At 26.4% G+C, this 13,021-nt stretch overlaps 3 protein-coding genes across 5 annotated transcripts; all 3 read right to left on the bottom strand.

Annotated features, from left to right (window-relative positions):
• Positions 1 to 194: 194 nt before the first annotated feature.
• LOC145833971 (uncharacterized) lies at positions 195 to 2,485 on the bottom strand. The gene is made up of 3 exons (XM_082941262.1): positions 2,099 to 2,485; positions 1,708 to 1,949; positions 195 to 1,485 (listed from the first exon to the last, which is right to left on the bottom strand). Exons 1-3 carry the CDS (start codon positions 2,445 to 2,447, stop codon positions 1,357 to 1,359), a joined length of 720 nt encoding a protein of 239 aa, XP_082797388.1. The 5' UTR covers positions 2,448 to 2,485; the 3' UTR covers positions 195 to 1,356.
• Positions 2,352 to 8,420, bottom strand: LOC145833972 (semaphorin-6D-like). Of its 3 annotated transcripts, XM_082941264.1 has the most exons (6): positions 8,294 to 8,420; positions 7,881 to 7,996; positions 4,630 to 4,830; positions 4,095 to 4,345; positions 3,630 to 3,831; positions 3,352 to 3,476 (listed from the first exon to the last, which is right to left on the bottom strand). In XM_082941264.1, exons 2-5 carry the CDS (start codon positions 7,940 to 7,942, stop codon positions 3,704 to 3,706), a joined length of 642 nt encoding a protein of 213 aa, XP_082797390.1. In that variant the 5' UTR covers positions 7,943 to 7,996; positions 8,294 to 8,420; the 3' UTR covers positions 3,352 to 3,476; positions 3,630 to 3,703. The 3 variants fall into 3 exon arrangements, with proteins under 3 accessions (XP_082797392.1, XP_082797390.1, XP_082797389.1); XM_082941266.1 differs by lacking the exons at positions 4,095 to 4,345; positions 4,630 to 4,830; positions 7,881 to 7,996; positions 8,294 to 8,420 and adding exons at positions 2,352 to 2,489; positions 2,658 to 2,754; positions 2,943 to 3,114 and having other exon boundaries at positions 3,630 to 3,806; XM_082941263.1 differs by lacking the exon at positions 8,294 to 8,420 and having other exon boundaries at positions 7,881 to 8,046.
• LOC145833973 (uncharacterized) lies at positions 8,294 to 12,665 on the bottom strand. The gene is made up of 9 exons (XM_082941267.1): positions 12,491 to 12,665; positions 11,287 to 11,401; positions 10,727 to 10,802; positions 10,260 to 10,469; positions 9,476 to 9,593; positions 9,291 to 9,416; positions 9,037 to 9,131; positions 8,692 to 8,922; positions 8,294 to 8,428 (listed from the first exon to the last, which is right to left on the bottom strand). Exons 1-8 carry the CDS (start codon positions 12,663 to 12,665, stop codon positions 8,782 to 8,784), a joined length of 1,056 nt encoding a protein of 351 aa, XP_082797393.1. The 3' UTR covers positions 8,294 to 8,428; positions 8,692 to 8,781.
• Between the last annotated feature and the right edge of the window lie 356 nt (positions 12,666 to 13,021).

Here is a 13,021-nt window from a genome sequence, read left to right on the forward strand (position 1 = left end):
TAAAGATATAATTTTTCTAGTTTTTTAAATTTTGCTTTGTCCAAAATTGTCTCATTTGTAAAACAGGAGAAAAATATTTAACTTGAAACTAATTGTAGCTAAAATTTAAACTTGCTTCAACTAGTGAAAGTGTAATTTTTAGAAATTTTATTAATTTTTTCAAGGTTCGCAAAATTAATAAAAGAACCACAAAGTTCATTTCATGCATAAAGATGTATAAACAGTACATTTGATATAAACGTGGTTATGATAATTTTGTCTGAAGAATTTTGTTTTTTACAGCTTTTTAATACACTATTGCATTTTAATTGGATTAAGGTGTGGTTTGGAGAAAGTTTAAGGAAATTAAAATAGTTTAAGCATGAAACAAATTTTGAACATTAAAAGCTCTACTTTTGAGTAACAACATTTACCATTTATAAAATCATAATATTTACCAAATACTTTTATTGGCAGCAATTTAAAAAAAGGGAAAACATATGATTTCTAATTTACAAAACAAAAACGCACTGAACAATTAACTGCATAAAGTTGTTTACGAAAAAATAAATTTGATGTTTCAAAACTCTAAAAAATAGCTTCTATAGAACATATAATTTTTAGTTTTTGTTTTATCAACAAAACACGTAATTTATTTTTACTGCAACAATAAAACTAACTTGTATGTCAAAATTTATAGCTGCTAAGTTAACATTTACAATCAGATACTAAGTGCAGCTAGTATAGTGTAAACAATATCATAAAAAAAAAACAAAAATAAAACAAATCCAATTGAAAGTTACACAAACAGCAGATTAAAAACTGTTGAATAGCTTACTAAACATAAGGAAATAAATTAGTTCACTAGACTGATGAAAGATATGAAAGTTGGTATAAGCAATAAAACGTAAAATAAGGGGCATTAGAAACAATAAAATTTTTTCAACTAAAGTATAAATTTGGACAATTTTCAAAAAAGAAAACATGTTTTAATAAACTCTTTTAAGTAATAACTAAACCTATAGAGTAACACAATTAAAAGTACAAACAACAAACGTTCTAAGATAAAAAATAAATTAAAGTTTACTAAGTATTTAAGTATAAATATTTTAACTAGTTATGAAAAGGTTAACTTATTCTATGTTCGGATCAACAAACAAGTTTAAGTTTTTCTCACTTTTACTGTCAGCTCTTGGCTTTTACACTTTTCAATGCAGATCATCAGTATTTTATTTTTAAATGTGTTTGTCCCTTTCTCATGTCTCGTGCATACTTTCTCTTGTTCAAGCTTCTTTTTCTACATAATTTCCTGACGATACCTTATTTCTATTCTTCACTCAACAATTTCTACGTAACCTTCTAGTGACATTTTTCTCTTTATGTTACACTTTCTACATATTCTCCCGACGATGGTGGCGTTTCTCCTACTGAGTTGAGAACTTCTTTTATTTCCTGACATTCTGATTCGGAATCAGTGTCCATTAACTTCATAGATTTGTTTTGTGCCTGAAAAAAAATATATTTGTTCATCAGCTAAAAAAATTGCATCCTATCAAGTAAACTTTCTTGTAGTCTAGTTATAAAATAAAGTGATACTAACATTAAAACAATATAAATTTATTTTTAAACATAAAAACAGATTCTACCAAGTAAATATAAAAATAGTTTTTACTATACTACTAAAAAACAACAAGGTTATATTTTTTTAATTAACTTATAGAAACAAACATTATCAATGAGAGTGGAAGTTTCGCTTAAAAGAGGAGACTCCTCGTCAATTGGAGTTGAAACGGGAGTCGATTTGAAAACAAGTTTCTTTACAGGATCAGATGCTCTGTTTAGATCGAGACTCATTTTCTTCTTCAAAGATCCTATTCGCATGGAGTACGGATCCTCGGCTATCGGAAAGTTTATCAGAGTTGATTTCGAGTTGATGCTTTCACTAACGTACCTTTTTCTTTGGGGATTTTCTGTTAAAAAAGTTAATTGTATAACATTTTGTCTAACTAAATGAATAACATCTTAACAATAATCACATACAATTAAAAATAGTTAAACATTTTAAACGTATAATATTTTTGTGATTTCATTGATAATAATCTTTAAAACCTTTACAAACCATTATTTTGCTGGTTATAAATTTGAAAGTTCTGATGTGAGTTCTGATGCGGAATTCTTTTAACTTTCCTCCTATCCAAACTATACGACATTCCTTTTCCCGATGACGTCATCAAGACTTGTGTCGGTTGCGTCATTGGCGTCATCGGCCCCCTCGTCAACTGACCGTTGCCATTGAAAACTTTTCCTTCCAGGTTGCCTAATAACGAAGGTCTTTGGTGAAACGATTGCTGACGACCGATCTGTTGCAAGGTGTTTGGGGCTTTCTGGTGGAAACTAGTTGACATGGCAACCATTTGGTGCTGGTTGCTATGGGAACGCTTCAGCTTATGATGGTGGTTGGGGGTCATCGGGGACGTTAAGGGGTGTGGAAGGGTTTGTTGCCTAGAAGTCTGAAAGTTTTTTTAAATATTTATATACTTAGTTTGACACAAAGACAGTTTTTACTGTTAATTGTAAGAGAAAATTACTATCTTCAATTCGCTTAAAATTATTTAAACGAAGCTGTTTTTAGTTATTTTTCAAATCTCCGTTATTAATATATACAAAAATGTTAGTACCTTATTCATACTTCCGTTTAACAAAGGTGTTCGTGCAATTTGGTTAACTAACATTCCAGACTTGCTTGAAGTTGAAATCTTGAAAAAACTGCAAAATCTGCAAAAAATTTACCGAGTTTTGTTATAAGTTAGACCTTTTTAAGTCACAACTTAACAATGATGAAATAGTAAATTATTTTTTAACATTAAATAAATAAATGAATGTATATATAACTTAAGGATAATTAACATTTTAATAAATAACACACCACGCTTAATGTGAGTTTTTTATTTTTTTATTTTTACCTTTCTTGCTTTCAGCATTTCAGTTTCTTCAGAAATTCTAAACACATTTTCCGCCATGGGTGTTAAGTTTTTTTCGCCACTTGAGTCGCTGTTGTTTCTGCCCTGTTGTTGGGTTGCGTCCAGCATGACAACGCTTTCGTTGTTGCTAAGACGCGTGCTGATGACGTAAGATCTGGAAAAAGATTTTAGCATACTTCAAAAAGTTTTAAAAACACTTTATTTAATATTAATGAACACGGTTTTTAGCAGAATTGTTAGAATGCTAACGTTGCTAAATGATTTCTTATCTCAACTTGTGTAGTTTTTAAATGATTTAAATTTAATAACTAAGAATATAAAACCTTAAATAGTCTATCTTAAAAGCAGCCTTTTGGATAATCAGTCGTACAAGTTTATTTTAAAAACTTACTTTGAACTTGATTCGCTTGGGATTTTGTTTCTTTGTAAGGAATTTCCCCTTTGTAGAGAATTTGGATTTCCACCAACACTCAAATTTGAATTGTGACGTTTGCTGTTACTTCTTGTTAGTGCCGACTGTTAAAAAATAGTAAAAATAAAATTGTTTATAAAAAAAAAAAGAATATATTCCAAAGTTTAAATTATAAAAAAAGTTTAAATTATTTCGATTGGATTTAATTTTCTATAAAGTCCATACATTTTAGTTATTTGAGAAAAAAGAAAACCAACTCGCGAAGAGAAATGTCTTTGTCGTTTTTTCATCAGCTTATGGCAAGGATTACAACATAAAAATATGAAACTGGTCAATACAATTCGCCAATTCCAGCAGTCAGTATTGCTATTAAACTCTCATTGCCTGCTTCAGATATTATTAAATCATTTTCTGGGTTTTTTGGCTTCGAAGTGGTTTGATCATGTTCTTCTGAAATTTCTAAAGTAAAAAATTTTCAATTAAATGATAACTTGTTAGTGTTATGTAATCAAAGAAGAAGTAATTTTAGTCACTAAAATAATACTACATGTTATTTATACTGCTGACTTTGCTTTACCTTTTATGTCACTTTAGATATCACTATTATATTGAGCTTTATTTAATATTTTAAACTTTTTACAAGATTATTTTCTTTTTAATAGTTTATTTTCAAAAATAATCGCTCATTAGACTTCATTTTAATATTCTAGCAACCAGCTTACCATCAATTATTCTAGGACACTCTACCAATCTCTCGCTTCCATCAAGGTCCTGGTCTCTTGATATATCGTGTACAGTAGTACCCTGACACAAACGTCCGTCCCATGTACAGTACGGGTCCTTTTTCTCCTTGCATTCCCGCTCACAATTCACACCAATGTGATGGCATAGTGGTGCAGCTACGACGCAATCGCTGAACGTCACAAAAACGTTCCCTGATTCTTTGTTGACTAGTAGTGACGTCACCTCTGATCTATGAAACAATTTTTTGTGAAACAATTTTTTGTTTTATTCAAACAGTTTTTGGCGAGTAAAACATGTTTTATAGTTTTATAACGCTAACAGTTATGTTTTACACAAGATTTTAATTATTAACTAAATCATTTTGTCTGTAGTACATTTTTATAATCAATAAAAACACTTTTTTTTCATTTAAAATATTTTATTGACTTAAACCCAAATAAGATAAAAAGATTTAAAAAAAACATTGATATTATTTTACAGTTTTAATTTATAAGAAATACTATATTTACTTACTTTTTACTATCGCATACGTTAGGATCAAATACTCTTCTTTTTTCCAGAACAACTTTTTTATCAGTTGCAGTTAAAAACAAAGTTTTTATAATGAATCCACTTTTAGTTCCTAGCCACAAAACTGTGTAATGAAGTTTTTCAGATGAAATAGAAACTTCGTTTTCCTCTATTGTATCTATCAAGATTGCTGTATACTCATCTCTGTGAAATTTCTTCATATCAAAATTTTTACAGGTTATGTGTAAAAAAAACTAAGTAATAGTAAACTTGTAACGTGATTTTAATTAATAAACGTTTTATTAAACTTTAGTTAAAACACAAAGTTATCTCTTAATATTTTATGCAGTTTGAAGGTTATTAACAGAACGACTACTTTATCTCTAAAATAAAAGCAACAGTTTTGCTTATTGATTTAACTTTAACTTAAATGATTTAACAAAAAAGTGTCACATAAGTCAATAAGAGTTGTAATTTTTTTCACAACGATAAATATTACTTCTTTTACTTAATTTTTAACGTAATGTCAATTTGAATTCCTGTGCTTAAGTTACTTATAAAGTTATATATGGTAAAAAACTTTAGCAACGCTTCACATCAGGCTAAATAAGTTTAAAACAAAATTTCATTTAATAAAAACAGAACCATGTTTTAAGTGAAGATAAATTACTACTATTTATTTGTTTTTAAAGTTTGATAAATATCTTTGCTTGAAATTTTATTTAACTTTTCAATTTTTAACCTAAAAACAATGGTAGAAAAGTTTAGTTATTACTTAATGTTTTTATTTTCAGCGGTCAATAGTTTATCAAGGTTTTAGAACAAACTTAAATGAACTAATACTATACCATAAAAACCAATGTTATTAACAATTTTTGAAAACTATTTCGAAAGAGTTTACAACTTTGATGATGTTAAAACCTATCTCGATTGAACAAGATAGTTTTATTACCAGAACATTATTTTCAAACATGATTTTAAATGATAAATAAAGCATCAAAAAAACTAAAAATTTATACTTTAATAAAAAGTTGAGCTAATAAATCTAGCATATTAACAACATAACAAGTTTTATCTTTTAAACATTCTAATGTTTGTTCGCAAATATATGAAAGCTTTCTCTACAATGTAATTGTTATTAAAGCCTATCTTGATCGAATAAGTTAAGTTTATTAGAAAAACATCATTTTTTAAGTTCTGATTTCACAGAAAAGTATACACCACAAAAAACGAAAATTATATATTTAAATGAACAGGTGCATTGTTTAATGAAGCATATCAACAACAAAAAAAGTTTTATCTTTTGAATCTTTTAATGTTTGTTTGCAAAATAAACACTGCTTTGAAGTGTTCAATACAACAACCTTAAACCGCGCACAAAAGTAGCACCACGTTTAGTTTTCGGTTACAATATATTTAATGTATTTGCTTAAGTTTTTATTTTTAAACTTTTTGTTTTCCAAATGTTGTTTAAAAACAAAAAACTTTTGTAGCATATATTAAAAAAAGTTTAATTTAGAAAAAAGTAATTATATTATAAGTGCTTGTTTACTTAACTAATAATAAAGTTAAGTTCAAATTTAACTAACTATTTATTTTATTTGAATCTCAATACTCACACAAAAAATGAGTTTTGTTAATTACTATTTTTATATCTTTTTATCCGTACAAAAGTCATTTTATACTTTGCTAAATTTGAATTTTCGCGATCGCTTTCTATTTTCATGTCTATGTTCTTTGTTATAAAATTTAATAAAAAGTATGGTATTTTTGTTTCACATGTTTCTAAGAAAAGTAAATTCGGTTAATCAAAAGTTCAATTTAAGGTTAAAAAGTAATGTAATTTATCCTATATACTGAGTTATTCAAATTTTTTATAATTATTTCTATATAAAAACTCAAATATGTTTTGGAAACATATTAAAGCATCAGAACCTTATATTGTTATTATGTTAAATAACAAGTTAGTGTTAGGCACTAAAAAACAATTTCATGAACAAATATATTTACAAAATATTTTTCAATAAAATATTAATCACGAACAAGCTAAAACCACAGTATCGTACTTAAATATAATTACTTTTTTAACTAAAAATTAGTTTCAGGCGTGTTAAAAGATATTCTAATCATAAAATAGAAAACCAACAACTTAAAGTCAAGGAAAAGCTCATCTTTAGCTTATTGTAAAAGTATTGAGAATATTTGTGTTAAGAAAATAAATACTTTTTATCCAACATAAACATCGGCGAAAGTCTAGAGAGCCTAAGTCTGGATTTTTGTTTACCGTGAGACAAGCTCAAGTTTAACATAAGGGTTTATCATACCAATTCGATCACCAGACCACAGGCCTTCGGTAGACCCGGTTTCGTCCTTATTAGGACTCGTCAGTCAGTCAAAACCAAAAGAATTGTAGATTGAAGACTAGAAGTCTATAAGTTGTGAAACATAGTTAACTTTTCATGCAACAAATAACTTTTGTATTCGACTTCAACCACTACAATTATTGCGTAGGTACAAAATGTAAAACAACTTAATTGTAATTCGTTCTTTTAGTTATAGAACTTGTTGATAAAAAACTTGTTAATTTAAAGACAAAAATGTATTCTAGTGAACTAATCGAAAGTATACTCAAAATATTTATCGAATCAAGCGTAAAACTACAATGCAAATCAACTAAAACAGTTATAAATACGTCTGTAATTCAACCACCTTAAATTAAGCGGTGACAAAACACTTCTGTAAGCTGAACGAAAAGTCGTCTGAGACGAAGAAATTAATCTTCTTATGACGAAAATAAAATATTTAAGGTTAAATATTGCGTGAACAACGAACCGCTTAAAATTATCACAAAATTTAAGTTTTATGAGGATTAAAATTTTGCAATTCTAAGACAATGTTTTAGAACTAATTTTTCTTAACTTTCTATAATATTATACTTTTTCTGGTTTTTAGGAAAGATGTCAAAGTTATAAACAAAAAATTTATAAATGCAAAAAAACCACAATGCTTTAATACCAAAATTATTTAAAATTTAACAAACCATCACAACAAGGCTTGTACCATAATCGTGACAAGCTTGTATCTTAATTTTTATCTGGTAATTAAAGTAAACTAAGTTTAGCAGAAACAAACTAAAGTTTAGTTAAGTCTCAAAAAACAGTTAGTTTTTTTTAATTCTAAGAAAATGTTTTTTTTTTGTAGTATCTATAAGTTTTACTTTAAACTTTCATAACTGTAAATTAAGTTCAATTAACTTTTGAGTGCTCAAAATTGGTCCATTGTAAAAGTTCCACGGTTGAACTCTATCTCTCGCCATGAAATGAGTTTTTATAAATTCCTCAGATTTTGCATTTAAAGTTCTATCTCCATTCTTGCTTACATTAAAGTCGCATCAGCAAATATTCAATAATTTTGTTTTAAAGATCATAAAATACGCTTCTTTAATTTAGCTTATATTTGCTTGTTTATCAAAACTTTATTTTAGACAGGAAATTGTTCCTATTTTTATGTAATCAAAAAATATAAAAGAACGTTTTTAAGATATTTTTAGATTAAAATAATATCTTGATACTCATTTGGAGAATATACTTCAGACAATAAACACCTCGATTTAATGTAAATGTTTTCAATAGTAGATAAGTTTTAGTTTTATAATACATTTACCAACCTAGGTATGTTTGGGTATAGGTTGTTTTTAATTGGATAAACAAATCCATCAACTTCTTCCATCAATGGACTTTCAAGTGCATTATTTATATCATCTAATTTAAATATACATACTGCTGATGCATTTATGAAGGCACTGTAAAAAATTAAAGTAGTTTGAATATTAGAACAGCTGTTATTTTAGTTTAGTTGTAAAATGATTTAAGCATGCTTTGTTTTGAATGAGACTTTTTTGATGTTAAAATAAACAAGTAATAAGATTTTTCTTAAGATGAATAAAAATTACTAAATCAAGCTGTTTTGTTCGAAAAAGCTTAATCATTATTATACGATAGTTTCATATTTTTATCTTTTTTAAGTTAATACACATGAAATGTTTGAAGAAATTAATATTTCTACCTTGAGCTCTTCATGGTAGCAAATACTACGTCATGACTTCCTTCAGATGACGTTTTCATCTTTATGACGTCACTTAGAGAAATAACTCGATCAAGATAAAGAGAAGATTGAATTGAACAATTGATGCGAGTTTTCACGAAAGAGCTGAAAACAAACTGAAAAGCGATTGCTTGCTCCAACATCTTTGTAAATATCATTCTTACAAACTTGTGACACTGTTGCCATGTATCCCTGTTAAGCAAAGTTGCAGTAATCTACAAATACATTGTACAACTTCTTATTTAATCATTTTAATAACAAGTTATTCAGGAAACAATAGGCACAAGTTGTGAATTTGATACTAACGTTATCTCTAGACTCTACAGCTGGTTCATTGAAAAAAGTAAATATTTTACCGATTTCTTTTGTAACTTCAATTATTCGCACAAACTCTGCCGGATCTGTTTAGGAACAAACCTTTATATTTTGAGAGACAAATATATTTACTTATATTTTTTCTTGCTTGCTTGCAACATTTAGTCTAATTGAACAGTTTCAGTTATAAAGTAACTGTTAAATTATTTTATTTGATTTCGTCATAAAATAATAAATTAACGAACTTCTAATAAAGTCATATGCTGGATCTTTTGCAAAAGTTTTTAGATTTTTATCAGGATCATGTGTAACGAGTTTAAACAACTGAGATATCGGATTATCGTGAGTAAACCCATAGTAAATAGCTCCATCTGTGAAAACATGTTAAACTATAGTGTTTTTAACAAACTTATGTATAAGATTAACTTACATGAAGACAATGAAACAGTTTTGTAATTTGGTAGAGCTGAACAAAGTTTAATTCCTCTTTCGTTGAACATTTTGATTGTTTTATCAACATACTCATCTAAACCACCATCTTCATTAACCTTAAGTTAAAAATTAAGTTTTATTTAATATTTACTTTATATTCAAAAAGAATGTTCTATCTATGAATTAATGCCAAAAAAACTATTTGTTTAATTTATTTAATTTCTTAGCAATGTTTAAACTAGTTATTAACCAGACCATGACCTTTTTAAAAAATTAAGATTCGGCTAACTACAGTTTTAAATTTTTTTAAATCTAGTTAGTTTAAATTGTTATTACCGTTAAGCACAAAAAAAAAGTTAGTAGCAACAATTTAAACTTAAGGTTTAACTGTACTCAACATTATAATTCGTGTTACACATAATGTATACAAAATATTTCAAAGATTTAACGTTTAAAAACCTAAAACTATTTACAAATTATTTAACTAGTTAGAAACTGTAGAAATCCTTTGAATTTTATAAGTTAGCTTATAACACAAAGTCATTAGAATTCCATTTCAGTTGGTAAAAACAGATATAGAAACAAAAAATAAAAACAATTCAAACATTTAAAAAGTTCAGACTTCTACTTATTTACAACCAATAAATAGTTTTATAAGTCCCTATTGTTAGTTTAGCAGAACTTAATGTTATATTACATGTACTAAGAACATAGTAATAAATAAAAAAAACTTGATAGATCAAATCTCAAAATAATTACAAATTACACAACCGATTCAAAACCTTATAAGCCCTCATGATTGGTTTAGCGGAGTTTGACGCGCATACGAGCACCTCATTGGTTAGTTTGTTGTTTTCTTCGTCACGTAATTGGACGAAACTTGTTACGTGATTCCGACAATCACTTTCAACTATAAGACCGTTTCTTATCAACTTTTCGTGCTTTGACAAACATTTTTCGTATGATTTTTCATCACTTTTCCAATTAATTGTCTGTTTTAAGTTTACTGATAAGTATTAAAAAACACAAAATTTAAAATTTGTTTAAGCTTACTTTTAGCGCTTTCTGTAAAGTTTTTTACTCTAATTTAAAACTAATTTTAAGTATGTTTATTAAATAAACTTTTTATTTTAAATTTTTTAAACGAAAATACTTGAGTGTTGTTTTTATTTTGAATGATAATAGAATTCTAAAACTTTTTTAATGCATCACAGCCAAAAGGTATTATAAAGAGTTTAAAACTGCTTACTAGTTTCTGGAGAATATTTCTTTTGCTATTTTTACCAACAACAGAGATAGGTACGTCCAGCAAAAATATTTTGTTCCTGTTTATTAATTAGATTGATTAATAAACTTCATTTGAAATAATGTAGAAGAAATAAGTAATATATTAAGTAACAAACTTCAAAGTCAATCACATTTTACGAGACATTACTGTCAAAATTTACGAAGACAGTGTTCAAAATGATCTGTTTTTTGTTTAATTAACAATAAAACTTTACAACAAAATTTAGAAGAGGCTTTTTATTAGGCTCTTGTTCTGTTGAAATTGGTTTTGTACAAAATAAAAATACACGCAAAGCTTTCAAAAGTAGGTACATAAATTCTAAAGTTATTGCTTTTTTGAAACTACATGAATTAATTGAGATAAACTTTGCCTGAATTTCTATAACTTAGGGCTCACAAAATATTTTCTTGCAAATTTTATGTTTCGTTTAAGTTTTATAGAGAGAATTTTTTGACTACTTTTAAGAATTTTTTTAATAACAGTATTGTTTGAAACCGTTACATTAAAAAAACAAATTTCACCTAGCATGAACGTAGAAATGATTGTTTATTTGTTTTAATCCGTGTAAATCATACAACTGATGAGATGCTGGGTTTTTCGAATCACCTCCAATAAACACTGAGTATTTCTCAGAATCTGTTTTAAACTTTCTTTAAAAACTAATAAAGTCTATGTTGGTACTTAGGTAATTTTTTTTAATTTAATATTATCAATTGCCAATAAAGCATCCAGTAAGTAGTATTTTCAAGTTAAAAAATAAAAGACGCAAGTATTAAATTTAATATCTATACAATTTTACTTTATGTAATGGTTGTTTGAGCTAAAAAATAGATTCAATACTTTTTGGTGGTAAAATTCTAAATAAGTCTGAGTTGTTAATTTATTTTTAAGTTTACGAAAATAAAACACGTTCTATTTCTACCTTAATATTTTTAGAAATAACAATAACCTAATTTATGTCAAGTGACTATTGTTATTATATGCCATTGTCAGCTTTTAATATATGTTTTTATTTATTTTTTACAATAGGCTAAAATAAACATTCAAATCAAAGTAATCTATATTAGTAGAAAAAACTGATATTAATATAAAATAAAAATACTTTAAGCTCTAAACATTGAGTACTTTATAATTAAAGCTACCATGAACAAAGTTTCAATTTTAAGTAGAAACTAACATTCAACATTTATAAAAATTTATGTAACACGAAAAACAAAATTTTTTTAATACTTGTAACAAGTTGTTATCGTATTTGAGGTTGTGTTTACTATAGAGAAAATTTTTATTTGTCATTAAATAAATTTTGTTTGCTTAATACCTTACAATTTGCAGTTTCTGATTGGAACTTAATGTTTTTAGTAAACAAATCTACATGTTTGCTTTGTTGTTGTTAATAAAGTTATAGTTTCACTTACAGTATGTATGTTGTATATGTTATGATTTAACTTAAATTAGCAAGATCTATTTAACTTCGACAAATGTTTAGGAAAGTTTTGCAATAGCTACAATTCAATTTTAATATTTGGTCAACTTCATTTTTGTTAAAACGTTAAAGATGTAAACTACTTTAAAAAATACTTGTAGACCCATTAAAGTGTTAAAAAGATTTATTTAAACTCAATGTTTGTACGTAAATGAACTTTGTATTAGTTAATTTTTTAAATGTGATCAACACTAAGATCAATGTATAATTTACTAATTGTATGTATTAATAATTAAACTAACTTATAGCATTTGTGTTGCTTATTGGGACTTCTTCTTGTATAAAAGATGACTTTGTTGATATTATAAATAGAAATAAAATAATAAATGTCAAAATATTTTGTACATTTTGATTTTTCTTGTAAGTCACATTTCCATTTCTAACAAGGTTGATTTTTAAGATTTTTAATAAAAGCATTTATATCTGAAATAAAAAGTGGTAGTTATAAACATTTTGTTACTCTTAATAAAGCTTTTTATCTAATCAAAAAAAGCTCTAATAGATATTTAATGATCTTGTTTGCTGTTGAATTAATTTTTATTTTTATAACTATTAAAAACTTTTTTAGCACCCGTTTTAAAGACTCAATTGCGTTATTTATAAATAATAAACGTTTCGTTCAACTACTGACAAAATTAAACAAACAAGAAAAAACGCTTACTTGCAAACAACAATTGTTTACATAAAATTTGGTTAAAATAAGAAAATAATATACTATGTAAATAAAAGTAAACAAGCATAATTACATAGCAATTTATTGTCGTAAAAATATC

This window comes from Thalia democratica, chromosome 4 (genome assembly GCF_965202585.1).
Source record: "Thalia democratica chromosome 4, ktThaDemo2.hap1.1, whole genome shotgun sequence".
NCBI classification, from domain to species: Eukaryota; Metazoa; Chordata; class Thaliacea; order Salpida; family Salpidae; genus Thalia; species Thalia democratica.